General features: G+C 43.1%; 1 protein-coding gene across 1 annotated transcript in view; it reads left to right on the plus strand.

The window, feature by feature from the left end:
* Positions 1 to 25099, plus strand: part of LOC100334579 (fucolectin) — a 35009-nt gene extending 9910 nt beyond the window's left edge. Inside the window, exons 3-7 of the mRNA XM_087260519.1 lie at positions 1203 to 1482; positions 6121 to 6260; positions 14589 to 14668; positions 22390 to 22486; positions 24902 to 25099. Of these exons, the coding sequence (XP_087116645.1) occupies positions 1203 to 1482; positions 6121 to 6260; positions 14589 to 14668; positions 22390 to 22486; positions 24902 to 24921 (617 nt within the window). The 3' untranslated portion in view covers positions 24922 to 25099. The remainder of the gene's footprint in view (positions 1 to 1202; positions 1483 to 6120; positions 6261 to 14588; positions 14669 to 22389; positions 22487 to 24901) is intronic.
* The last annotated feature ends 382 nt before the right edge of the window (positions 25100 to 25481 follow it).

Here is a 25481-nt window from a genome sequence, read left to right on the forward strand (position 1 = left end):
ATTTTACATCACGTTTCTACATTGATGGATCAGTGATCGCTAAGGGAATTTGTGTTTGTGTGTACAGAAATGTACTATTCACCCTCCATGTTAAATTTGATCTAATCATGTCCTGAAACACAGCTCCTCTCCTGCTTTCACTGCTCATACTGACGGAGGGAGCGATTCGTTTGTGAATGAATCTCAGTTATGAACGACTCCTTCACTTGCCGACAATAATACAAGTTTCTGGCAGCGCAGCATCTCGTTGTCATATTTCTTTTGCATTGTTTGCTGATTTTATTCAACAAAACTAGCATAAGCCGAGTGTTTAGTGCGAGTTGGAGCTGCTTTGCCGTATGATGAATGCATAAGTGACTGTATTATCATCAATAACGCTAAGTTACCTGTTTAGCACAAATTTCAGAACATACAAAAACGTAAAAAACTTAATATTACCTATGAAATGTTCTGCCTTTGAGCTTTGTTTTCTTTGTTTGCTCGTTACTACACCCGTAGACAGCGCTAAAGTCCAGCATCTTTACATAATAATACTTCACTTCACTTTAATAACAGTCTTGACTAGTGCGGTTGAATGACATTTGTCCTGGGAGCACTGTACCAATGTGGCGGCGCTATTGACGCATGCTCAGGGTCCCTATGCTATATCTAGTGTATATATCTATGTCACAAATTGAGGAGCGGGGAAAGGAGGCGGAGTGGAGCGACAACGCGGGGAATCCTTCACAAACTGAGGAGCGATCACAAACCGAAAGCGGCGAGAGCGTCAAAGTAGCCAGAAGTCATTAATTTTTTAACGAGAACCGGCGGCGAGAAACAGCGACATGTCTTCATTGGCTATGACGCGGTTCGGCGGCAAGCAATCAGAATGAAGTAGTCCATCGCTTGAGAGGAGTTCAGAGAACACAGACCTGTGAACTTTGGTTCCGACTACAGTTGTTCTTCAGAGTTTGATTATTGCGGTTCCTGGATTTTCAATTATTGAAAATCGCAACGACGTGGAGCCCCCCGCGGTGCATGCCCTGCGGGCCCGTCCGCTACGCCACTGATTTAGTTGGAAAAATAAATACTACAGGAACAAATAAGTGAGAGTTCTGATGACAGATAATGTTTGGGTGAACTATTACGCTTTAAAGAGCAAATTGTATTACTGGAACATTCGTTGTTTGCTGGAATCATAATTTAGTTCTTTTTTTTTGCAGATAATCTGGCGCTAAAGAGAAACACCTCTCAGTCGTCCAGTTTTGGGTTTTGGTCTGCAGAAAGAGCTGTCGATGGTTCTCGAACTGGGCCAAAGTTATGGTCAGTGTGTTCATCCACCGCTAACCAAAGTAAGCCGTGGTGGAGGGTGGATCTGGGGGACGTTTACCGCGTTAGCAGAGTAATCATCACTAACATTAACAACAGCGTCGCAGACCGAATAAACGGAGCCCAGATTCACATCGGAAACTCTCTGGAGAACAACGGCACCAACAACCCCATGTGAGACGCTCCTTTCATTAAAACTACAGTCTACTAATGCTCTAATGGACCATCGAAATAAAGTGTTACCTTTATTTAACTTATTGTCAGTTTTGGGAATAATTGGGTTCACTTTTTTTCATTCATTCATTTTCTTGTCAGCTAAGTCCCTTTATTAATCTGGAGTCGCCACAGTGGAACGAACCGCCAACTTATCCAGCAAGTTTTACACAGCAGATGCCCTTCCAGCTGCAACCCATCTCTGGAAAACATCCACATATACTCACACACACACACACACACACACACACACACACACACACACACACTTTAGCCTACCAATTCACCTGTACCGCAAGTCTTTGGACTATGGGGGAAACCGGAATACCGGGAGGAAACCCACGCGAACGCAGGGAGAACACGCAAACTCCACACAGAAACGCCAACTGAGCCGAGGATCGAACCAGCGACCTTCTTGCTGTGAGGTGAACGTGCTACCCACTGTGCCACTGCGTTGCCCACTTTTTTCAATCTAATTTCAATTGAAAATGTTTTTATCCTGTTGTTGAGTTAATGCAACTTACTTTATAGTGCATGATTTACAATGATTATTTGAACTAGTGTTGGAACAAGTGTTGGAACAAACATGAACAAACCAAACAGTTTGGTTTCAGAATGTTTATTAAATTAATTGTAAAAAAATTACCCAGCTGTCCATATTTGACTGGGTTAAGACAGCCCATCATTCAAGAGTGCAATATTTACAATAATTTAATGTATGTTTTGCATGATTTAACCCATCATTGCCATGTCACCCTGCAGCCCGAGACGGGTTACTCACTGAAGCCAAGCAGAGCTGAGCCTGGTTAGTACCTGGATGGGAGATCACAAGGGAACACTAGGTTGCTGTTGGAAGTGGTGTTAGTGAGGCCAGCAGGGGGCGCTCAACCTGTGGTCTGTCCTAATACCCCAGTAAAAGTCAAGGGGACACTACACTGTCAGTGGGCGCCGTCTTTCGGATGAGACGTTAAATCAAGGTCCTGACTCTCTGTGGTCATTAATAATCCCATGGCACTTCTTGTGAAAGAGCAGGGGTGTAAACCCGGTGTCCTGGCCAAAGTCTCTCTATCAGCCCCTACGATCATGGCCTCCCAATCATCCCCATCCACCGAATTGGCTCTATCACTGTCTTTCCACTCCACCAATAGCTTGTGTGTGGTGAGCGCACTGGCGCCGTTGTCTTGTTGCAGCCGTCGCATCATCCAAGTGGATGCTGCACACTGGTGGTGGTGTGGAGAGACCCCCCCTCATGATTGTAAAGGCTTTGGGTGCATGGCCATACACAATAAATGCGCTATATAAATACACATTACATTACATTACATCATTGGATCAAATATAGACAAACTCAACAGTTGGGTTACAAATTTTATGAAATTGAATGTAAAAAATTAACAAAATGGTTTGGTTGCCCATATTTGACCCAACACTGGGTCAATACAACAGCGATTTTAATGATGTTTGGTACACTAAAAAATGCTGGGTTGTGGTAACCCATCATTGCTTCAAATATAAACCAACCCAACAGTTGGGTCTATCAAATTGTCAATAAAATTTACTGTAAAAAAAAAATAAACAATACAATGACACGGTGGCTCAGTGGTTAGCCCTGTTACCTCACAGTAAGAAGGTCACTGGTCCCAGCTGGGTCAATTGGCGTTTCTATGTGGAGTTGCATGTTCTCCCCGTGTTGGTGCCCCTACAGTAAAAACACACGCGATATAGGGTAATTGATGAACTAAATTGGCCGTAGTGTATGAGTGTGTGTGTGTGTGTGTGTGTGTGTGTGAGAGAGAATGAGTGTGTATGGGTGTTTCCCGGTACTGGGTTGCAGCTGGAAGTGCATCCGCTGTATAAAATATATGCTGGATAAATTGCGCTGTTGTGCCCCTGATGAATAAAAGGACTAAGCAAAAGGAAAATGAATAAATGAATGAATGAATGAATTATCCAATAGTTTTAATACAACCCAGCTTTATTTAGTGTAGCATTTATTTAATTTGTTGTCTGTTTTTGATATTGTACTATACTGTAGGTGTGCACTGTAAAAAGCGACTTGTTGACTTTGCTTTAAAAAAGAGAGTAAACTCATTGACTTATAATGATTAAGTAATAAACTGTGCTGCTTTTAAGGCGATGGGTTTACTCACTTTTTAAAGTAAAGTAACTAAGTGCTTTTTAAAGAGCTTTGCCGATGTTGGGGAACTATCCTCATCTCCAACAATAGTCTCCTATTATTAAAGTGATAGTTCTGTCATTACATGTTAAGAGTAGACATGAGTCAGTATTCAATAATACATTATGTTAGGGATAAAGCACATCCAGGAGGTTGTTATTGTATTAAACACTCAACAAGTTTATTTGCAGCCCGACTGTTGTATAAGACTGAAGGGTTTATTCTGCTAAAACAACCTTCTGTGTGTACTTTGTCCCACTTATCACACGACTACTTGCTACAAAACTTTGTTCTGAGCTGTGATAGCTAGTAATTAATTCTTTAAAGCTGACAGAGATGAAAACAGTTGAATGGAGCATACACTAACCTGAGTTTTTTTTAAATATATTTTGTGACATTTGAATTGATATTTTAGGTCATCTTTATATTTTTGGGCTTCATTTATTTTATGGTGGTTATTTTTTATTATGTTTTTTTTATTATAAGCTGTTTCTAAAGATGAATGAATATCTTAAGCAGTGTTGGGGAAAGTTACTTTTGCAAGTAGTGCATTACAATGCTGAGTTACTTCCCCCAAAAAGTAACTAACCGCATCACTTAGTTATTTTTTATGGTAATGTAACCCCGCCGGTCCTACACCACCCAACCCGCTCCGAGCTGGAATCGAACCGCCGACCTTCCGCATGGGAGTCGGTTGCTCTAACAAAGAGGCTAAAGACCATGGCCTCTTGCGCCTGTCGCTAGAGCACCTTTACTGGTTAGAGGAGTGAGGTTTACCTGCACAGCACACACTAGCTGGGCTCCGTTACACTCACCCCCCTAAACCTCACTCCCATCCGGGTCACAGCACCAATGTAACCCCGCCGGTCTTACGCCACCCAACCCGCTCCGAGCTGGTATCGAACCAGCGACCTTCCGCATGGGAGTCGGTTGCTCTAACAAGGAAGCTAAAGACCATGGCTTCTTGCGTCGGCCGCTAGAGCACCTTTAGAGGTCAGAGGAGTGAGGTTTACCAGCACAGCACTTACTAGCTGGCCTCCGTTACAGTAAGCAATGCATTACATTACTTTTGCATTACTTTTTCTGACCTGACTGAGGCTTGATCTGTTTCAGAACAGAAGGGCTTCTTCTTCTTTTAGATGAGGTCTGTGATTAACAACATACTGGATAATGTAAGATAATGTCACCTTCTGAGAACTTACAGAGTTCTACATGCCATATATACAGAGTAATGAAAGTTTGAAGCAGTGTGTCTGCTGTGTTTGTTCTTTTAGTTTTAGTAGTGCAGTAAAATCATGGAGCGTGTATTTAGACTAATCCCCTTTTCCATTTCTTCATGATAATGAGAATACTAGAAATGTAAGCCAAAGCCATCTTGCTTGCCATCATACTTTTTAATTCGCAGACGATGTTGTTCTGTTTTGTTCATCGAACATGGATCGTCAGCATGCACTGCTGAGTGTGACGTGGCTGGGATGAGAATCAGCACCTTAAAGTCTGAGGCCATGGTGCTCCACCGGAAAAAGATGATTTGCCATCTATGGGCTGGAGAAAAGTCCTTACCCCAGGTGGAGGAGTTCAAGTATCTTGGGGTTTTGTTCATGAGTGAGGGAAGTATGGAGCGTGAGTGTGATGCAGCAGCAGCAGCAGCAGTAATGCGGTCGATGTACCAGTCTGTTGTGGTACAGAAGGAGCAGGGCTGAAAGGCAAAGCTCTTGATTTACTGGTCAATCTACGTTCCTACTCTCACCCATGGTCATGAGGTTTGGGTCATGACCAAAAAGACAAGACCTCAGATACAAACGACTGGAATGAGTTTCCTTTCGCAGGGTGCCAGGGCGCACTCTTATGGATAGGATGAGAAGCTCTGTCTCCCGGGAGGAGCTCGGAGTAGAGCTGCTGCTCCTCCACATTGAGAGAAGTCAGCTGAGGTGGCTCGGGCATCTGTTTCTGAAGCCTCCTGGACGCCTCCCTAGGAAGGTGTTCCAGGCACGTCTTACTTGGAGGAGGCCTCGAGGAAGACCCAGGACATGCTGGAGGGACTCAGCTGACCTGGGAACACCTCAGGTCCCCCCAGGAGGACCTTGAGGAAGTGTCTGGGGAGAGGGAAGTCTGGAGTTCTCTCCTAAGACTGCTGACCCGGCCCCGGAAAAGCAGTTAAAAATGAATGAATGAATGAATGAAACTCAAATATTATTAATTAATTTGTTAGAGTAACGCATTACTTTACTTGTTAGGAAAGTTTTATTATTATGTAACTCCCATTACTTGTAATTCATTAACCCCAACACTGGTCTAACTAGTTTATAATAATATGAGGGTAAATAATTAGTAACACAAGAATATTCATTTTTGCATTACCTAACTCTTTAATAACCCCCTTATTACTCAGTTATTAAAGACTAAAGCTGTTTTCTCTTCAGGTGTGCTGTGATTTCCAGTATTCCAGCTGGAGTTTCTGCAACCTTCCTCTGTTGTTTTATGGAGGGTCGATATGTGAGTCTGTTCATTCCCGGAGACTCAAAGATGCTCACTCTGTGTGAAGTGGAGGTCTATGTAGAAGGTGCGAAAATCCAGCTGTAAATGGGGTTTTAATGTTTAAGATCACGTGAGGTGCTTTGAAATGTCAATTCAATTCATTTTTATTTCTCTAGCGCTTTTTCAATGAAGATTGTGTCAAAGCAGCTTAACATAGAAGATCATAGTGAATTGAAACACTGTCAGAGTTGAAGTTCAGTTTAGTTCAGTTCAGTGTGGTTTAATATTCACTGCTGAAGTCCAAACACTGAAGAGCAAATCCATCAATGCGCAGCTCTACAGATCCCGAACCATGCAAGCCAGTGGCGACACTGGAGGAACAAAATTCACTAATTGATGAAAGTAAAGTAAAAAATCTCGAGAGAAACCAGGTTCAGTTGGGCTTGACCATTTCTCCTTTGGCCAAACGTCTTGTGCAGAGCTGCAGTCTAGGCGCCGCAGGCTGGACGTCCATCGTGGAGAAGCTGCAGGTGTGAGTCGGGTGATCAGGGTGGCTCTCAGGATCAATGCTCATCTGTGATTGTAACAAATGTGCATTTTTAATTCAATGTTTGACATAATCTCAACTGAAATATGAAGAGAGGGCGGGCATACAGTAGCCCCTCCCCTTTAAAAAGCAGCCAATAGCATTTAGTTTTTTCTCACAACTCTGCCAGTAAGAGTGTTTGAGCTCAAGCGCATCAAATGAACAGCCTATGGGAAGAAGGGGGTGGGGTATGTCTAGGGGGTGGGGTATGCCTAGGGCGGCAGAATAGAGAGGGCAGCATCCGAACACCTCCCGCACCACTCGCGACCGCAGTTATACCCGCGCCTAGGGCGGCAGAGAGGGCGGCATCCGAACACTTCGCGCACCATCTGCGTCCACAGTTATATCTGCGCCTAGGGTGGCAGAATAGAGAGGGCGACATCCAAACATCTCCCACACCACCCGCGTCCGCAGTTATACCCGCGCCTAGGGCGGCAGAATAGGGTTCTTCACTTTGATAACCGGTCATTTTCGTTTTCACTTTCGGTTTGAGGGCGGCGTAATCGTCCTTTGCCTAGAGCGGCAGTTCAGCTAGCTCCGGCCCTGGGTATGTCAGATACTCGAGAGCATTGGATTGGTCAGAAGATTTGATGAGAAACTAAAGTATGAGAAGACCATGTCTGTTTCTCAATATGCATTCTTTAGCGGTCCTGCGTCCTCATGTTCTCGTTTAACATCATCAGCTGCCAAAGTTCAGTTACAATACTCAAGACCGCGAGAACAGAAGATGCATGAAACTTCCTGGATGTGTTCTTGATATGGAGGATGCACCTATGCAGACTTGAGCACTGATCTTGCTCGAGAAGTCCCAGAAGTCATTGCAACTGGAGGTGGGAAGTGCGGCATTTAATTTGGATTTATCAACCCAAGCTCATACTGAAAACGTAGTTCCGCGGACGTTTCTGGAGACAGCGATTTACATGGCCGGAGGTACGTATGGCTGCATTTGTTTTTTTCAAGCGAACGCTACCGGGCAGTGTGACGCTGCTCCTCTTCGCACTCGCCGGCTGGGCTGACGGCTCAAATGGCACGCACGTGCTTGCGAGAGGCTTTCGAGACGCAAAAAAAGCGTGCACAGTGGCCTCTCGCGGATTCGCAAAAACAAAAACTGCACAAATACGTACCTCCTGGGACAAATTTCGTGGTCTCCAGAAACGTCCGCGGGGCTACGTTTCCAAGATGAGCCTGGGCTGAGATTTATTGTTAAAGTTCAGAGATGTAACTTATTTACATAAGGAGTTTTCCTAAATGAGATGGTGAATATAAACATTAGCATGGACATCTTAATAAAGGAATAAACACATTAAGGGTGTTTGCTGAAATTCATATTAAAATCTGTTTTATTTGTATTGTGCAGAGTATATTGATAATGTTTTAATGCAGAGTATACATTTTGAAAAGGGGGAAAACAATAAATCGCTGCATGAATGTCGAATGTTTAAGAAAAATTCCATTCAAAACACGTGAAGGTCATCTAACCATCAGGAAGAACGCAGCGTCTGATTTCCCACAGCACTCTCCCGAGTTCGTTCTTCTGAGGACTCCTGGCAAGACCGGTCTCCAGAAGGACGCAAGTCCGTTCTCTGCGTTCTTGGAATTTAGAACAGCCATTTATACCTCATTCTTGCAAGCAGCAGCTTTGTAGCTGCCTGTCTCTCTGGGTGGTGACCTGCTGCAAATGCAGGTCTGTGTAGATATATGAACACAACCGGCCTGTGAGCGAGCTGAGAGAGGATCACATGAGCTCTACTAGTGCTCCTATTGGCTGTCGCTCAAGAAAGTTGCTCTTCATTTGCATAAAGTTAAAGGATTCTCAACTTTGTCACGTTGCTCAACACGCCCACCTGGTCGCCAACAATCATTGTCACTCACATAGATGGAAGTCGCCGGACGTTGCTTGCTCTCCGTTGAAATGAACGGTCGCTTGTCGCTTCACTGCTGCGAGTCGCTTGTAGTGTGAATGAGGCTTTAGGAGGAAGTGACAAACTCAACCCAGGCTCATTCTGAAAACGTAGTCCCATGGACGTTTCTGGAGGCCGCGAAATACGTCCTGTAAAGTACGCATTTTTGCAATTTTTGTTTTCGCGAATCTGCGAGAGGCCGCTGTGTGTGCTTTTTCGCATCTCAAATGTCTCTCGCCCACGCTGTTCTCGCATAAACCCACAAGAGGCCGCTGTGGACTTACTAAATGACAGAATGATTGATTAAACCCAACCAATTTTACCGATTGACCCGCCCGCTTACTTCCCTAAACTTCCCTATTTTTTGGATTCAGTTTTTGTCTTACCTGATTTCTGGAACCACTTTTCACCGGACTCAAACCCGGTCATCATCATCAACTCCTCTCTGCATCTCAAGTCCGTCGTTTTACACGATAAGCTAACTGGACAAGCTGGTTGCAGTGGGAAAGCCCTCCACACAGGGGTAAGTGGTCAGCCGGTCAGCACCAAAAGAAACGACGTCATACCGCCCCATAGCGTTCGCTTAAAAAATTAAATGCAGCCATGCGTACCTCCGGCTACATAATTCGCAGTATCCAGAAACTTCTGCGGGACTACGCTTTCAGAATGAGCCTGTGTTGGACAAACTGCAAGCTTTGGATGTTTTTTTTTTTCTAATCAAATGTTGTCCCTGTTTTTGAGCACACTAAATTGTAGATATCCTTAAAACTAAAAATACTGATACCAACATCTAATACTATTGTGTTTTAATGTCATGGGAGCTTTTAAGCCAGTTTTATGAATGGATAATTTCCAAAATGCACCCACAATTCTGAGATGAGTGTAGTTTTGAATGGAAGTTTAAAGATATTGTCTCAGTGTGGAGAGGTAAGCGTGATCGAACACCCAATCAGGGGGGAGAGCATGCTAGGAGCCCGGCGGCTAATCAGCGGGTCAATCAGAAATGATAAATAACACCTGTCTTTCTAGTGATTGGGCCGGAGAGACTCCCTTCTTAAGGAGAACGGGAGGAGCAGTCGGGAGAGGAGAGAGCACACACACACACACACCGTTACCTGTGTGGTGTCATTAAACAACAAATAAAATATTTGCTTACCTGAATCGCCGACCCTGTCTTCTTCTTCACTCAACAACGAACATTATTACAGTGGTGCCGAAGCCCGGGAAGAAGAAGAAACTTCGCTGCCAGAATGTCTACTCCGTCGACTAATCCATGTGCGGAAGTCATCCAGGCGCTCGCGGTTCTCCATCAGGAACAACATCATGCGCAGGTGGAGTTGAAGAAAGATCTAGAACATCGTTTCCAAGTCCTCATGGAGGCCCAGCGGGAGGACCGCGAGGTAATCCGGAGTCTGCTGACGCAGGAGATCCAGCCCGCTTCAACATCTACCGCCCACCCTCCCATTACGCTACAGAAAATGGCGCTGGAGGATGACCCGGAAGTGTTCCTGGATCTTTTTGAAAAGATGGCTGAGGCGTGTGGCTGGCCACGGGCTGAGTGGCCGGTACGAGTCATCCCGCTGCTCTCGGGCGAAGCCCAGATTGCCGCACAGCAGCTACCGGCCCAGAATCTCCTGGAATACGCTCATCTGAAGTGAGCTATTCTCCAGCGGCCCTTTGCGTTCGCCCAGCAGCTCCGTGACGCCTGCCGCAGATGGCTGGTACAGGATGGCCGAACCACCGCCCAACTGGTGGATGCCGTGGTGCTGGAGCAATTCATCACCCGCCTCCCCTCCCGAACATCGGAGTGGGTCCAGTGCCACCGGCCTGACGATCTGGAGACGGCTATCCGACTGGCGGAGGATCACCTGGTGGCGAGGTCCAGGGTCGGCGAAAGAACCTCTTCTCTCTCTCTCTCTCTTCCCCCTCTCTCTCTCTCTCCTCCTGTTCCCAGGCCCAGACGGCGGGGACCGCCCACACCAGCACCCAGGCGGCGGTGCACAGAAGCGGATCCGCTGAACGTCCCAAGGGGGGCGAGGCCCTATCTGGATGGAGGGGTGGAGCCACGACCCCTGGCGGTTCCCCAGACAATGACAGGTCTCTCTCCGGTTCAATCAGTTGATACTGCTGGCCCCGGGGGTATAGTGAGAATGTCTGGGCCGAGGTATTGGCACCGCGGGCACGAGGATAGCGCACCAAAAGTTTGCTCCATGAAGGAGGTGAGTGCGCTGATTCGCGTTCCCTCCACGCCAATCGTCGCCCCCGGTCGCGACGGGTTATACCGGATACCTGTGAGTATAAAAGGGGGTACATATCAAGCTTTGGTGGATTCGGGGTGTAACCAAACCTCCATCCATCAAAGCCTGCTTCAAGACCCGGCATTGGATACGAGCCGCACTGTAAGGGTAAGGTGTGTGCACGGGGATGTTATTCACTACCCGCTAACGGCAATAGATATTCAATTCCGGGGGAAAAAACATAGTGTAGAGGTAGCGGTTAACCCGCACCTCAAACACCCGCTAATTCTGGGAACTAATTGGCCTGGATTTAATAGATTATTGGGAGTTTTATGTGCGGGTGTTTCTTGGAAGAAGAAATCGCTGGATAGGGGGCGAGTCGCTCAGCTGGGGGAATCCCAAGCAGTGACGTCACGCACTGACTCAGGGGAAGGGCTGGGAATTTCCCGGTGTAAAGACTTTCCCCTGGAGCAGTCGCGTGATGATACACTAAAACATGCACTCGAAAGAGTGCAGGTTATAGATGGGAAAATCCTCCAGCCTGATAGACCCCTCTCCTATCCGTATTTTGCGGTGATTAATGATAGGGTGTATCGAGTGACCCAAGACGCTCAGACAAAAGAAGATACAACCCAGCTATTAGTACCAAAGAGCCGCCGGGAAATGCTTTTTCAGGCGGCTCATTCTAATCCTATGGCCGGACATTTAGGTCAGGCGGCCACACTAAATCGCCTCATGACCCGATTCTTTTGGCCGGGCATTCACGGTGACGTCAGCAGATGGTGCGCGGCGTGCAGTGAATGTCAGCTGGTAAATCCACCAGCCACCCCAAAAGCGCCGTTGCGCCCTTTACCAATTATGGAGATCCCCTTCGAGAGAATTGGTATGGATCTCATCGGGCCATTAGAGCGATCTGCACGCGGGCATCGGTTTGCATTAGTTCTGGTGGATTATGCAACCCGCTACCCAGAAGCAGTCGCGCTCCGTAACATCTCAGCAAAGAGCGTTGCGGAGGCGCTGTTTCGCCTCATCTCCCGTGTGGGAATCCCCAAGGAGATTCTCACTGATCAAGGCACCGCGTTCATGTCACGCACGATGCGCGAGCTTTACGGATTATTGGGCATTAAATCTATTCGCACGAGCGTCTATCACCCACAAACAGACGGGCTGGTGGAAAGATTTAATCGCACGCTTAAATCAATGATCCGTAAATTCGTTCACGAGGACGCGAAAAATTGGGATAAGTGGTTGGAGCCCTTATTATTTGCTGTGCGGGAGGTTCCCCAAGCCTCTACGGGGTTTTCCCCCTTCGAGCTTCTCTACGGCAGACAGCCCAGAGGGGTTTTGGATGTTGTTAGAGAGGCTTGGGAGGACGAGCCTTCTAAAAGTAAAAATGAAATTCAATATATCCTGGACCTTAGAGCAAAACTCCACACACTGGGGCGGCTCTCTACAGAGAATTTGCTTAAGGCTCAGGATGACCAACGCCGGCAATATGATGAGGGCACTAAACTCCGTAAATTTTCACAGGGAGATAAAGTACTTGTACTGCTACCCACTTCCAGCTCTAAATTACTCGCCAAGTGGCAAGGGCCTTTTGTGGTCACACAACGAGTCAGTGATCTCGATTACGAGGTGGTTCGTTCGGACAGGGCTGACTCGCGTCAGATTTATCACATTAATCTGCTTAAGCAGTGGAGGGAGCCGGAGGACGTGGCGCTGGCTACGCTTGTTACTAACGAGGATGACCTGGGGCCGGAGAGCTCCGGCCGTGAACGGCCGAGCGCTCTGGTCACCGGGGGCGATCATCTCTCAGCGAGCCAGCTCCTCGACATCCGGCACCTCCAACGTGAATACTCTGACGTGTTTTCACCCCTGCCCGGTCGTACTAACCTGATTCAGCACCATATCGAGACCGAACCGGGCGTGGTCGTTAGGACCCGGCCGTATCGCCTACCTGAACACAAGAAAAAAGTGATTCAGGAAGAATTGAATAATATGTTGAAAATGGGAGTAGTGGAAGAATCCCACAGCGACTGGGCCAGCCCGATTGTCTTGGTGCCTAAGACGGACGGCTCGGTCCGGTTCTGTGTGGATTATCGCAAGGTGAATGCTGTGTCAAAATTTGACGCTTATCCAATGCCGCGTATTGACGAGTTGCTCGACTGGTTAGGTGCTGCTCGATATTACTCGACATTGGATTTAACGAAGGGATATTGGCAGATCCCCTTATCTCCAATATCCCGCGAAAAAACAGCCTTCACTACGCCGTTTGGATTGCACCAATTTGTGACGCTTCCGTTCGGGCTGTTCGGGGCACCGGCGACGTTTCAGCGCCTGATGGACAAAATACTCGGCCCTCACACAGCATATGCCGCTGCTTATCTAGATGATATCATCATTTACAGTAATGACTGGCAGCGGCATATGCAACATTTGAGGGCGGTATTGTCGGCGCTGAGACGGGCCGGGCTCACGGCCAACCCACGGAAGTGCGCAATTGGGCGAGTGGAGGTAAGGTATCTGGGCTTCCACTTAGGTCACGGGCAGGTGCAGCCCCAAATTGATAAGACTGCAGCCATTGCAACCTGTCCGAGACCTAAGACCAAAAAGGAGGTGAGACAGTTTTTGGGGCTGGCAGGTTATTATAGACGTTTTGTCCCTAATTATTCGGCCCTTGTCAGCTCATTGACTGATCTCACTAAAAAGGAGGGACCGGATACCGTCCAATGGTCGGAGCAGTGCCAACAGGCCTTCTCAAAGGTAAAATCTATACTTTGCGGGGGGCCGCTATTGCACGCTCCTGACTTTGCTCTCCCCTTTGTTTTACAGACGGACGCATCCGATCGGGGACTGGGGGCGGTTCTCTCGCAGGAGGTGGCGGGAGTGGAACGACCGGTGCTGTACATTAGCCGCAAACTCAGCAAGAGTGAGGCTAAGTACAGCACCATAGAGAAGGAGTGCCTGGCGATCAGGTGGGCCGTTCTCACTCTCCGCTATTAGCTCCTGGGTAGGGAATTCGCTCTCTGTTCAGATCACGCTCCTCTCCAGTGGCTTCACCGCATGAAGGATACCAATGCGCGGATCACCCGTTGGTATCTAGCTTTACAGCCTTTTAAGTTCAAGGTGATCCACAGGCCGGGCGTACAAATGGCTGTAGCCGACTTCCTCTCGAGGGCGGGGGGGGGGGGGGGGGGGGGGGTGGGGGGCTGCAGGCCGGACGGCTCCCCGGCCTGAGGCGAGCGGTGGGGGTATGTGGAGAGGTAAGCGTGATCGAACACCCAATCAGGGGGGAGAGCATGCTAGGAGCCCGGCGGCTAATCAGCGGGTCAATCAGAAATGATAAATAACACCTGTCTTTCTAGTGATTGAGCCGGAGAGACTCCCTTCTTAAGGAGAACGGGAGGAGCAGTCGGGAGAGGAGAGAGCACACACACACACACACACACACCGTTACCTGTGTGGTGTCATTAAACAACAAATAAAATATTTGCTTACCTGAATCGCCGACCCTGTCTTCTTCTTCCCTCAACAACGAACATTATTACACTCAGATATTGTCAACAAACATTTGATGTCCGAATCAAAACATTCAATGCCAATGACAGAAAATGCAGAATTGTAAGATTTCTTAACTGATAGTTTGTGTTGCATTGTGTGTGTGTGTGTGTGTGTGTGTGAGTTTGCAGGTCCGTGTTGGAAGCAGTCGTTGGTAAAACTGAAGCTCAACTCTAGCTTTAGTCTTTCTGAAGTGCAGCTCCTGACCCAGGTGAGACACGCAAACGTTCTCCAGTCTGACATGACAACATTACAATCAGGGCTCTCATTTATAAAACTTTGTGTAGAAAATTGAAAAGTGAACATACATCAGAATGCTGAAGTTAGTTTAAGCAAAAACTTTGATCTTCATGCATCTTTGGATTTATACACCACAGATGATTTGAGAATTTGTGTATGTGGAAAAAAAAATGTATACATACACTGCCAATTCGAGTTTTAGCAACAGCAGATAATAACTGGACTTCTAGTTGATGATTTGGCATCAGAAGTGTCTCTATGAAAGGCAAAGGCCTCTAGATTTTGCTTGTTTGAGCTCAATAAAGTCTGATCATGTCTTGATGTTGACTGATTTGATGAGGACAGTGCGGTCTGACTCTGCTCAGACTAAAGTCTCATCACTGAACAGAAATAATGTCCAGTATAGAATATAAAGTCCTGCTGCAGTGGAAACAGAATGAATATTGTGTCTGACTCCATCATGAACTTGGAGGACTGCATCCATACATCTCTGACATGACTCACATCTGTGACGACCCCAGTACTTCAGTATGGATGTGGCAGATCCTGATTGGGTGCCTGGTTGATCACTAATTGGCTCAAACCATATAAAAGTGTTTTGTGTGCTAGCTTCTGGAGGACGGTGTGGCTACGGGCCGTCTTCGTGTTAAGATCATCTCTTCATTTCTGCAACCTTATGGTTTTGTTTAGCATTATTTATTTGTGTAGTTAAAGTAGTCATTTTCTTTATTTTCCCCTAGACGTTTGTTTGTTTGTTGATTTGTTGTTCTATTTAGTTTTATGTATAATAAATAAGTTGCATATACATTCTTTTGTTGTCCGAACTCTTTTATGTTGCGACTCAAACGAGGGGGTCGTAACATAAAATTGGGCGCTCGTCCGGATAATTTAACTACACAAGGTAATGCATTTTGTTTGTGTTCACCAATGTAAATGAGTAGACTTCAGGTAGTTAGAGTGTTCTCAGCTGGGTTTGTAATCCTTCCATCGAGACACGATTTGTTATTTTAGTTTGTTATTTTGCCTTTTTTATTTTTGAAGGTTATTCTGGATGGAGATTATTAAGTCTCTGTCGGGGGTACGCATCGGGCTTTTGGCTATGCCAATTGTCCTCGAGCTTATCGTTTAAAAGCCGCCCCGAGTCCGGTACACCTTTGAAGATTAGGTAGGTTAAGTTAGTTATATTTCGCGTAGGTAGGAACTGAAGTCTCTCATTTTCATTTTTTTCATAAGGTGACACTTTGTTTTTTCGTATTTGTTAATTACGATGCCCTCCGATTAATAGAGTAACTATAGTTTATAGTAATCTCTTATAACGGTGAGTTTTTACAAACTGAGCGCGTCTGCTGTTATTGTTCCTGGCGAAGTGGCTGATGGGATTTGTAGTTGTTAGGCGCTAGTTTCACGTGCGCTTCAGTGTGTGCGCGCTTTGTTATTGTTAGAGCGTTTGCTGTTGGCAGTCATGTCGTCTTCATCAATTATTGAAGATTTCTTTGCATTTCCTTCGGAGATACTACTGGAGAGATGTACGAAGGAGGAACTGTTGCAGATTGCGGAGCGTTTTGATATTGAGGTAACGAGTAATAACAAGAAACTCAAGGAAACACTGATGAAAGCTGTGAAGAGCGCACTTTGTGAACGCGGCGTTTTAGAGGTAAGAGCTCCTCTGATGAGTCTGTATCGTCTCCTGTTTGTGGTGTCGATCTAAATGCAAAGTTTAGTGAAATGTCGTTGCAAGAAAAACAGCTGTGTGTTGATGCGGAAAAATTTAGAGCCGAGCGTGATGTTTGTGCTTTGAAAGAGAAAGAGTTGGAGAATGATTTTGAAGTAAAGAAAATGCAACAACAGTTAGAAATGCGGAAAAATGGAGTTGGAGTTGCAGAAAGAGCGAGAGGAAAGAGAGTTTCAATTGTGAAAACTTGAGCTGGAATTGAAATTAAAATCACATCAAGCTCCTGTAATGTCAGCAGCTGAGTCAAATGTGTTTGATGTACAACAAAAACATTAAGCTAGTGCCGCCGTTTTTGGAGAGGGAAGTAGAGAAATACTTTCAGCATTTTGAACGTGTTGCAGAGTCATTAAAGTGGCCAAAGACTTTTTGGACATTATTATTGCAGTGCGTGTTGATAGGGAGAGCACAGGATGTGTATTCAGCATTGACTACAGAGCAAAGTAGCGATTATGAGATTATGAAGTCCGCTATTTTACAAGCTTATAAATTAGCACCTGAGGCTTATCGACAAAAATTCAGAACTCATTTTAAATCTGAGAAAAGCACTTTTCTTGAGTTTGCTAGTGAGAAAGAAAATCTGTTTGACCGCTGGTGCTCATCTGTAAAAATTAAATCTAAGGAGGAGCTTAGAGAGCTCATTCTTCTTGAAGAGTTTAAGTGCTGTGTCCCAAATGCTGTGGCCATGTATCTTAATGAGCATAAAGTGACTAAACTGTCTGAGGCTGCTCTTATGGCAGATGAATTTACTCTCACTCACCAGAATACTGCTCATGTAAATGATATGAGTAGATTAAAGCCGAATTCTATGAGTAAAAGTAAAAAGATGCTTTCACGTCAGCATGTTCTGTCAGTTCCTGCTGAAAATGTTTCACTCACACGTCAAAAAGGTGAAATTATTTGTTTTTATTGTAAAAAACAAGGACATAAAATTTCTGACTGTGCTATTTTAAAAAAGAAAGATAAATCTGTTAAACCTGTTGGTTTGATTTCAAAAGTGAATCACAATGTTAGCACTAAGCAGATTGAGAAAGTAAATATCAGTGAAATGGAGGATAAGACCAGTGTGGATTTTGGGCCATTCATTACTGATGGTTGTGTTTCTTTGCCTGACTCTGATGAATTTGTTCCTGTTCGTATTCTTCGTGATACAGGTGCAGGACAGTCATTTTTGATGCAAGGACTTTTGCCTTTGTCTGAACGTACTGCTACTAGGTCTTATGTGCTGGTCAGAGGGTTTGAAATGGGCTACATGGAAGTTCCATTGCACCACATTCACCTTAACTCCAAACTTGTAACAGGTGATGTAGTTGTAGGAGTTCGTGCTAACCTTCCTATTCCTGGTGTCACCTTTATACTTGGAAATGACTTGGCTGGTGGTAATGTGTGGGAGAAACCTGATGGTGAAATTCCACCTGTAGTGTTTCCTTCTGTTGAAGGATTGAATAAGCCTCCTGACTGTTCTGATTTGTTTCCAGCATGCGCAGTAACTCGAGCGATGACTAAGAGAGGAGTGTTGGATGAGACAGGAAGTGTTCTTAGTGATACTTTCATTTCATCTACAGACTCTGCACTAAAGCCTGGTACTGTGAACACCACTACAGTAGATGAAGAGACGTCTGTGCACGATATTACATCTGTTGATGCACATGTTGAAAAGCCTGTTTCACTTTCTGAAAGTCCACGTTGTGATGCTAATGCTAACATCTGTTTGTTATCTCCACTTCATAGTGTGACTCGAACTGAGCTGATAAAACCCCAGCATGCAGATGAAGCTGTTCAGGAGATGTTCTCCTTAGTCGGTGCTGGTGGAGAAAACAAAGTCTCCACGTCTTATATTCTTCGGGATGGGTTGCTTTGCAGACAACAGCCTATGTCTTCTGACTCTTCTCTTGATCCTAGGATCCAAATTGTGGTTCCTTCAATTTTTCGTCATGATGTCTTAAGGCTGTCACACCAAGGCCCTGCTGGTCATATGGGGGTAAGAAAGACATGTGATAGGATTTTGAGGGAATTTTATTGGCCTAGACATAAGAAAGATGTGACTAAATACATACGGTCTTGTCACAACTGTCAAATGACCGGGAAGCAAAATCAACGTATTCCATTGGCTCCTTTACAACCCATTGCTGTTTGTACTATCCCTTTTGAACATCTAATCATAGATTATGTGGGTCCTTTATCCCGATCTAAGGCCGGACATGCTTATTTGCTTACTGTAATGTGCCAGTCTACACGTTATCCTACAGCTTATCCATTAAGATCGATCACAACAAAATCGATTTTAAAGGCTTTGACAAATTTCATGTCTATCTTTGGTATTCCAAAAACCATTCAGTCTGATCAAGGTTAAAATTTTATGTCCCGACAATTTTCAAAAGTTCTACAACAACTAAAAGTTAAACACAATATCTCAAGTGCTTATCATCCTCAGAGTCAGGGAGGTTTAGAAAGGTTCCACCAGACTCTTAAGTCACTTTTGAGATCCTATTGTGTTGAACTTGATTGTGACTGGGAGGATGGACTTCCTTGGATGTTGTTGGCTATTTGTGAAGTTGTTCAAGAGAGCACGGGTTTTAGCCCCAATGAGTTGGTGTTCGGACACACAGTTCGAGGCCCGATTGCTGTTTTAGCCGATGAATGGAACATCACTGATCCACCTGAGAATGTTCTAGATTATGTCAGTGGTTTTCGTTATCGACTTTATGAAGCTCGAGCTATCGCTTTGCGAAAACTAGGTAAGTCTCAGGAAAAGATGCAGAGGTTGTTTGATCGCATAGTTAAACTCCGAAGTTTTCAGGTTGGCGATAAAGTTTTAGCATTGCTTCCTGTTTTGAGTAGTACGTTTCAAGCTAGGTTTAGTGGACCATACACCATAGTAAAGTGTTACACGAATAACAACTATCTTTTAAGTACACCTGATCGTCGGAAGAAAGTACAGGTTTGCCATGTCAATTTGCTGAAGCCATACTTAAGCCCTGTTTCATCTCTTTCAGTACATGTCGTGACCTCCGATCTTGACTCCAGTGTTTTAGGAGCCTCTGTGGACATGACTACTGATCTGGATGAAAAGAGTGGTCCTTCACGAGGAGTTGTGGAAGGACGCCTGAATAATTCAGAATTTCTTGCTAATCTCTCTCAACATCTGTCTCATTTGTGCGAACCAGAAAAGACCAGTATCATTGAGTTGGTAAATTCATTCCCTTCTATCTTTTCTGATGTTCCTACTCAAACTCATGTCATTCAACATGACATTGATGTTGGGATGGCTTCACCTGTAAAACAACATCCATATCGGGTGAATCCTGTTAAAAGGAAACTACTTGAGAAAGAAGTGGAATATTTGCTTGCTCACCGTTTAGCAGAACCCAGTTTTAGTTCGTGGAGCTCCCCCTGCATTCTAGTGACTAAATCAGATCAATCTTATAGGTTTTGTACTGATTATAGGAAGCTCAATTCACTTACAAAACCTGATTGTTTTCCTTTACCCAGAATCGATGATTGTGTAGATCGGGTAGGATCTGCACAGTTTGTGAGTAAGTTTGATCTTTTAAAAGGATATTGGCAAGTGCCGTTAACATCTCGTGCTAAGGAATTGTCTGCTTTTATTACACCAGACAGTTTCCTACAGTACACCGTGATGCCTTTTGGAGTTCGAAATGCTCCAGCAACTTTTCAACGTCTGGTAAATCGAGTGTTGTCAGGGATGCAGGGATGTGAAGCCTACCTTGATGATGTTGTGCTGTACAGTTCTACTTGGTCAGAACATCTAGCACAAATTAGAGAACTGTTTGAACGTTTAGCTAAAGCAAACTTGACTGTTAACCTTGCCAAGTGTGAGTTTGGTAAGGCTACAGTGACTTATTTGGGTAAGGTGGTTGGCCGAGGGTGCGTTCGTCCTATTAGTGTTAAAGTTGAAGCTATCTCTAGTTTTCCCACTCCCACTACTCGTCGTGAGTTAAGGCGTTTTCTCCGAATGGTGGGTTACTATAGAGGTTTTTGTAAGAATTTTGCAGATGTTGTTGCCCCTCTGACAGATCTATTGAGCCCAAAAAGACCTTTCCATCGGTCCGTGCAGTGTCAATGTGCTTTTGATAATGCTAAATCTCTTTTAGCTAATGCTCCGGTGTTGACTGCACCAAACTTTGAGAAACCTTTTCTTCTAGCGGTGGACTCTAGTGCTTTTGGTGCTGGTGCAGTTCTTCTTCAGGAAGATGACAAAGGAGTTGAGCATCCAGTCAGTTATTTTTCAAAAAAAAATCAATTGTCATCAGCAGGTCTACTCCACAGTGGAAAAAGAGGCTTTAGCTCTTGTGTTGGCTGTTCAACACTTTGAGGTCTATTTGAGTTCAGTTTGTGGTCCTATTGTCATCTATACAGACCATAATCCTTTAACTTTCTTGGATCGAATGCGTGGAAAGAACCAGCGGATTATGAGATGGAGCCTTATATTGCAACCATTCTCTCTGCTGATTAAACATTCGTGGCAAAGACAACCTGATTGCTGATGCTTTCTCAAGAGTGTAAAATCTCCCATTAGGTTGGGCATATCTTTTGTTTGTCTTTCTCTCTCTCTCTCTCTCTCTCTCTCTCTCTCTCTCTCTCGATTCTGTCTCTCTCTCATTTTCTATCTCTAGTCTTAACTCTGATTTCCTAGGGCCCAGGAGTTGGGGAGAAAACTGGAGTGAGATTTATGGAGATGAGTACTCCTGTTATTGTAAATTTCAATTTAGTTGGTTTATGTTCTGTTTGTTCCACTAGTTGTTTTTGTCGGTTCTTTAGGGAACCTCCTTTTGGAGTGGGAGGTGTGACGACCCCAGGACTTCAGTATGGATGTGGCAGATCCTGATTGGGTGCCTGGTTGATCACTAATTGGCTCAAACCATATAAAAGTGTTTTGTGTGCTAGCTTCTGGAGGACGGTGTGGCTACGGGCGGTCTTCGTGTTAAGATCATCTCTTCATTTCTGCAACCTTATGGTTTTGTTTAGCATTATTTATTTGTGTAGTTAAAGTAGTCATTTTCTTTATTTTCCCCTAGACGTTTGTTTGTTGTTCTATTCAGTTTTATGTGTAATAAATAAGTTGCATATACATTCTTTTGTTGTCCGAACTCTTTTATGTTGCGACTCAAACGAGGGGGTCGTAACAAATCACTGATTAATAAAGTTATCTGGAATGAAGAAGAAAGCCTTCAGCAGGATCCCAGAGTTCATCAAGACTTTTTTTGTTCATCTTCAACCCCTCCTCCATCTTAACCCAGACATGCTCAATATTCATAACTGGTGACTGGGCTGGTCAATCCTGGAGCACTCTTTGCTTTCAGGAGCTTTGATGTGGAGGCTGAAGTATGAGGAGCGCTATCCTGCTGGAGAATTGTCCCTCTCCTGTGGTTTGTAATGTAATGGGCAGCACAAATGTCTTGATACCTCAGGCTGTTGATGTTGCAGATCCCCATACTGAATGTAACCCTAAACCATGATTTCTCTTTCACCAAACTTGACTATTTTCTGTGAGAATCTTGGCTCCATGCTGGTTCCAGTAGGTCTTCTGCAGTATTTGTGATGATTGGGATCCAGATCAACAGATTCAGCAGAGAAATCTCCCTTCTGACACTTTTACAGATGATCAACTAGAAGTCCAGTTGTTATTTGTTGCTCTTACAACTGATATCAATGACAAGACTTTTGTAAAGTAGTGTGTATATTTAATAATAATAATAATAATAATAATATATAACACTGTTAAAATGTCCTTGCTCTGTTAAACATAATTTGGAAAATATTTGAATAAGAAAAAAATAAATCACTTATTACTAATAAATTTCATAATTTTATTGTTTATAATTTAACAATTTCTAATAATTAAATTTAAATCTCTAATAGTTTTGACCTCAACTGTGTATGTGTATATATATATATATATATATATATAATTCACTTTTTAAAAATGAGATTTGTTTCAGCTGGAATCTGCTCTGGCCCGAAGAGGACTTTCTGACGTGACGCTGCACTGGACGCAACTGCCCAAACAGGAAGTGATGCCAAAGCAAGTTGCGCCAGGTCAGTGTGTTCATGTTTTAAACATTTGCTGCGTCTCAGTTTGCCAATTTTATCTCTGTTTATCTCACTAGGTTACAGATATCCTTGCAACTAACAATACTGATACTAACATCTAATATTTTTTTATTCAAATTTGCTTTCAATGCATTCACTGTATCAGGAATACCTCAGGGTTCAGTCATGGGTTCACTGTTATTGTGGTCTTGAGTTTTATCACTGAACTTTACTGGTTGATGATGAAGATATACGAGAACACAGGGATGCAAGATCACTTAAGAACGCATATTGAGAATCAACCATCATGTAATGTGGGTAATATTAGCAGGTAGGTCCAATAGTATCTGGATGCAGCCTTTATTATGCAAGCTGAGATTGCATCACTCAGCAATGCAATGTCAGACACAATGCACTCAATGGAGTGGGTGATGTCACTGTGATAGGTAAGGTTAGGGGAGGGGTTAGGTGAGCGCATTAAAAAGCATTGGATGCAGTTCAGATTGCACTGCACCAGGTCTGTATCCAGACCCCTCTCGGTAGCTCATGTGATTATTACAAATACTGAATATGCACTCTCAGAAATAAAGGTACGGGAGCTGTCACTGGGGCAGTACCTTTGCAAAAGTTCATAATGGTACCTCAAAGAAACTTTTTAGGTACATTTAGATACTAATATGCACCTTTTAGGTACCACTTTGGACTATTTGGGTACAAATATGTATCTTTAAAAAAGGTTCTGTTCCAGTGTCAGCACCTGTACCTTTATTTCTGAGAGTGTAGAATGTCCAAATTACATTATACTCCCATTTATACTATATAGATCAGGGGTTCTCAACTGGTTTGGCCATGGGACCCACATTTTTACATGATCATTAAGCCGCGACCCAAATTTTTAGGAGCTATAATACAATTTTATTAATTATAATTAATTTGCATTCATTTATTAACATAAAGTAGTGACAAATACATCATAAGAAATTCACCAAGGCCATATATAATAAAAATAAACAATATTTTATTGCTGTCATTTAACAAATTGGATCAAATTATATAAATATTACAAAGTAAAAACGATAAATACTGTTAATAAAAAACTGTTAATAAAACATGTTTACTGGTTTCTAAGTGTTGCTTTAATTTGGAAGGTTTCGTCTTCTCTTATGAGTGCACCTCACTACATATGACACAGAGGCTTTAAGTCTTTTTTGTCGTCAATATATATATTCATACTTTACATATTAGGGGTTGTACTTACGCTTCGACATATGGGGTATATGCCGAAGCATGCTAATAGGACTTTTAATTTGACAGTAACCTGGGTTTAGCGCTTCCGGCAAATTGAATGCCAATGCAAAATCCGGTGCGTTTAAGGTCTGTTTTCTTTAAAAATCAGCGATCTCCACTGGCTGAGTGATATCCGATTTAAAGTGGGTCTCAGATTGTACAAGAAGCACTGCATTAAATTACATTTACACCCGCCATATCTTTATAATATGAGCATTTATTTTACTCCACTAAATTCAATGGAGCTTCTGCGCTAGCCTGCTGATTCTGACGGGCGCGTGTGAGTAAACGGCTTTTTGTCTCGTTTTACACTTGAGCAACTAAATAAATGCTAAAGTTTATTTAACTGAATGTATTTTAATGACATTACAACATCGATGCTGTATAAGGAACCGTATAAAATGGGAAAAAGTTCACAATAACAGGTCACCTGAAGTGTATCAGCATGGGAACAGCACTCGCTCGGCATATACCCTATTTGTTGCAAAAATTAAATTAAATTTCACTTGTAAAATGGTAGGGTTGTCGCGCACGCATTTCATAATAAAAGTCCGGCATAAGCAAAATAAGTAAAAAAATTTACTTTTGTTTTTTTTTTGACCACACACACTCCTCGACCCACTGAAAATGTTCCCGCGACCCACTTTTGGGAGACACTGATATAGAGCACACTTTACTGATGGTCATAGTAAATTCAAATTGCACATATTTGATTAGTAGATGATTTCAGACGCAGATTATGATTTGGGACATGCTAATTCTATTTTTGAATGCTATTGAGGACGGATAGTAAGGAAATTGGGACGCAGCAATAGAGAAACATTTCCATGAACATGTGTATTACAGACTAAACAGAAAACAAGAGTTCTTGTTTTCCCTTGTAACGTAGTTTATAAATGCATAAAGAAATGCCAAATGATGAAATATCTGATGCAATCAGTGTTTTATTGATATTTTGCACTTATTTAATTATTTGAACTATTTTATTTTTAAATATTATTACTTCATTTAGTGGATATGTATTATTCATTGTATTATTTCAGTTTATATTATTACATTTATTAAAATTGTTAATTACTATAATTATTGATGTTTTTATTTTTAATTAATTAACGTATATTTTATTATTTACAGCTAAAAGAAAGAAACACTGAAAACTGAAACTCCCTGAGGATCATCTTGGATTTTCTTTATCATTTAGTGGATTTATTTGTTTGAATGTAGATCAAATATTTAGTGTGATTTTAATATTTACTGAATTTTAATGCTTTAACGGTTGTGTTAAATATTGTAATTAATATTGTAAGTAAATACACCAAGTATTTAAGTATTTTCAGAATATTTAATTTATTATATTGTTATATTTATTTTTAATTATATTATTCATTAATTTAATGTTGTATTTTTGTATTAGTTTTATATAGCTTATACTTATTATTTTTTAAACTGAGTTATGCTGAATAATGTTTATATTTAATCATTTAATATCACATTGACAGCTCTTAATCCTGACGTTTCAGAGCAATTATTACAGAAATATTTTTATTTTATAATGTTGCCTAATTGCTTGTATTTTGTTTATAATATGTCTTTAGAATATTATGCTAGTTCAAAAATAAATTAATGCAGAATATTTTGATATTTAAACGATTTATAAACATTTCAATGTATTAAATTACATCAATATTAATTCTGTTATACAATTACATTTTTG

The sequence above is a fragment of the Danio rerio genome, chromosome 7 (genome assembly GCF_052040795.2).
Source record: "Danio rerio strain M-AB ecotype USA chromosome 7, GRCz13ab, whole genome shotgun sequence".
Classification (NCBI taxonomy): domain Eukaryota; kingdom Metazoa; phylum Chordata; class Actinopteri; order Cypriniformes; family Danionidae; genus Danio; species Danio rerio.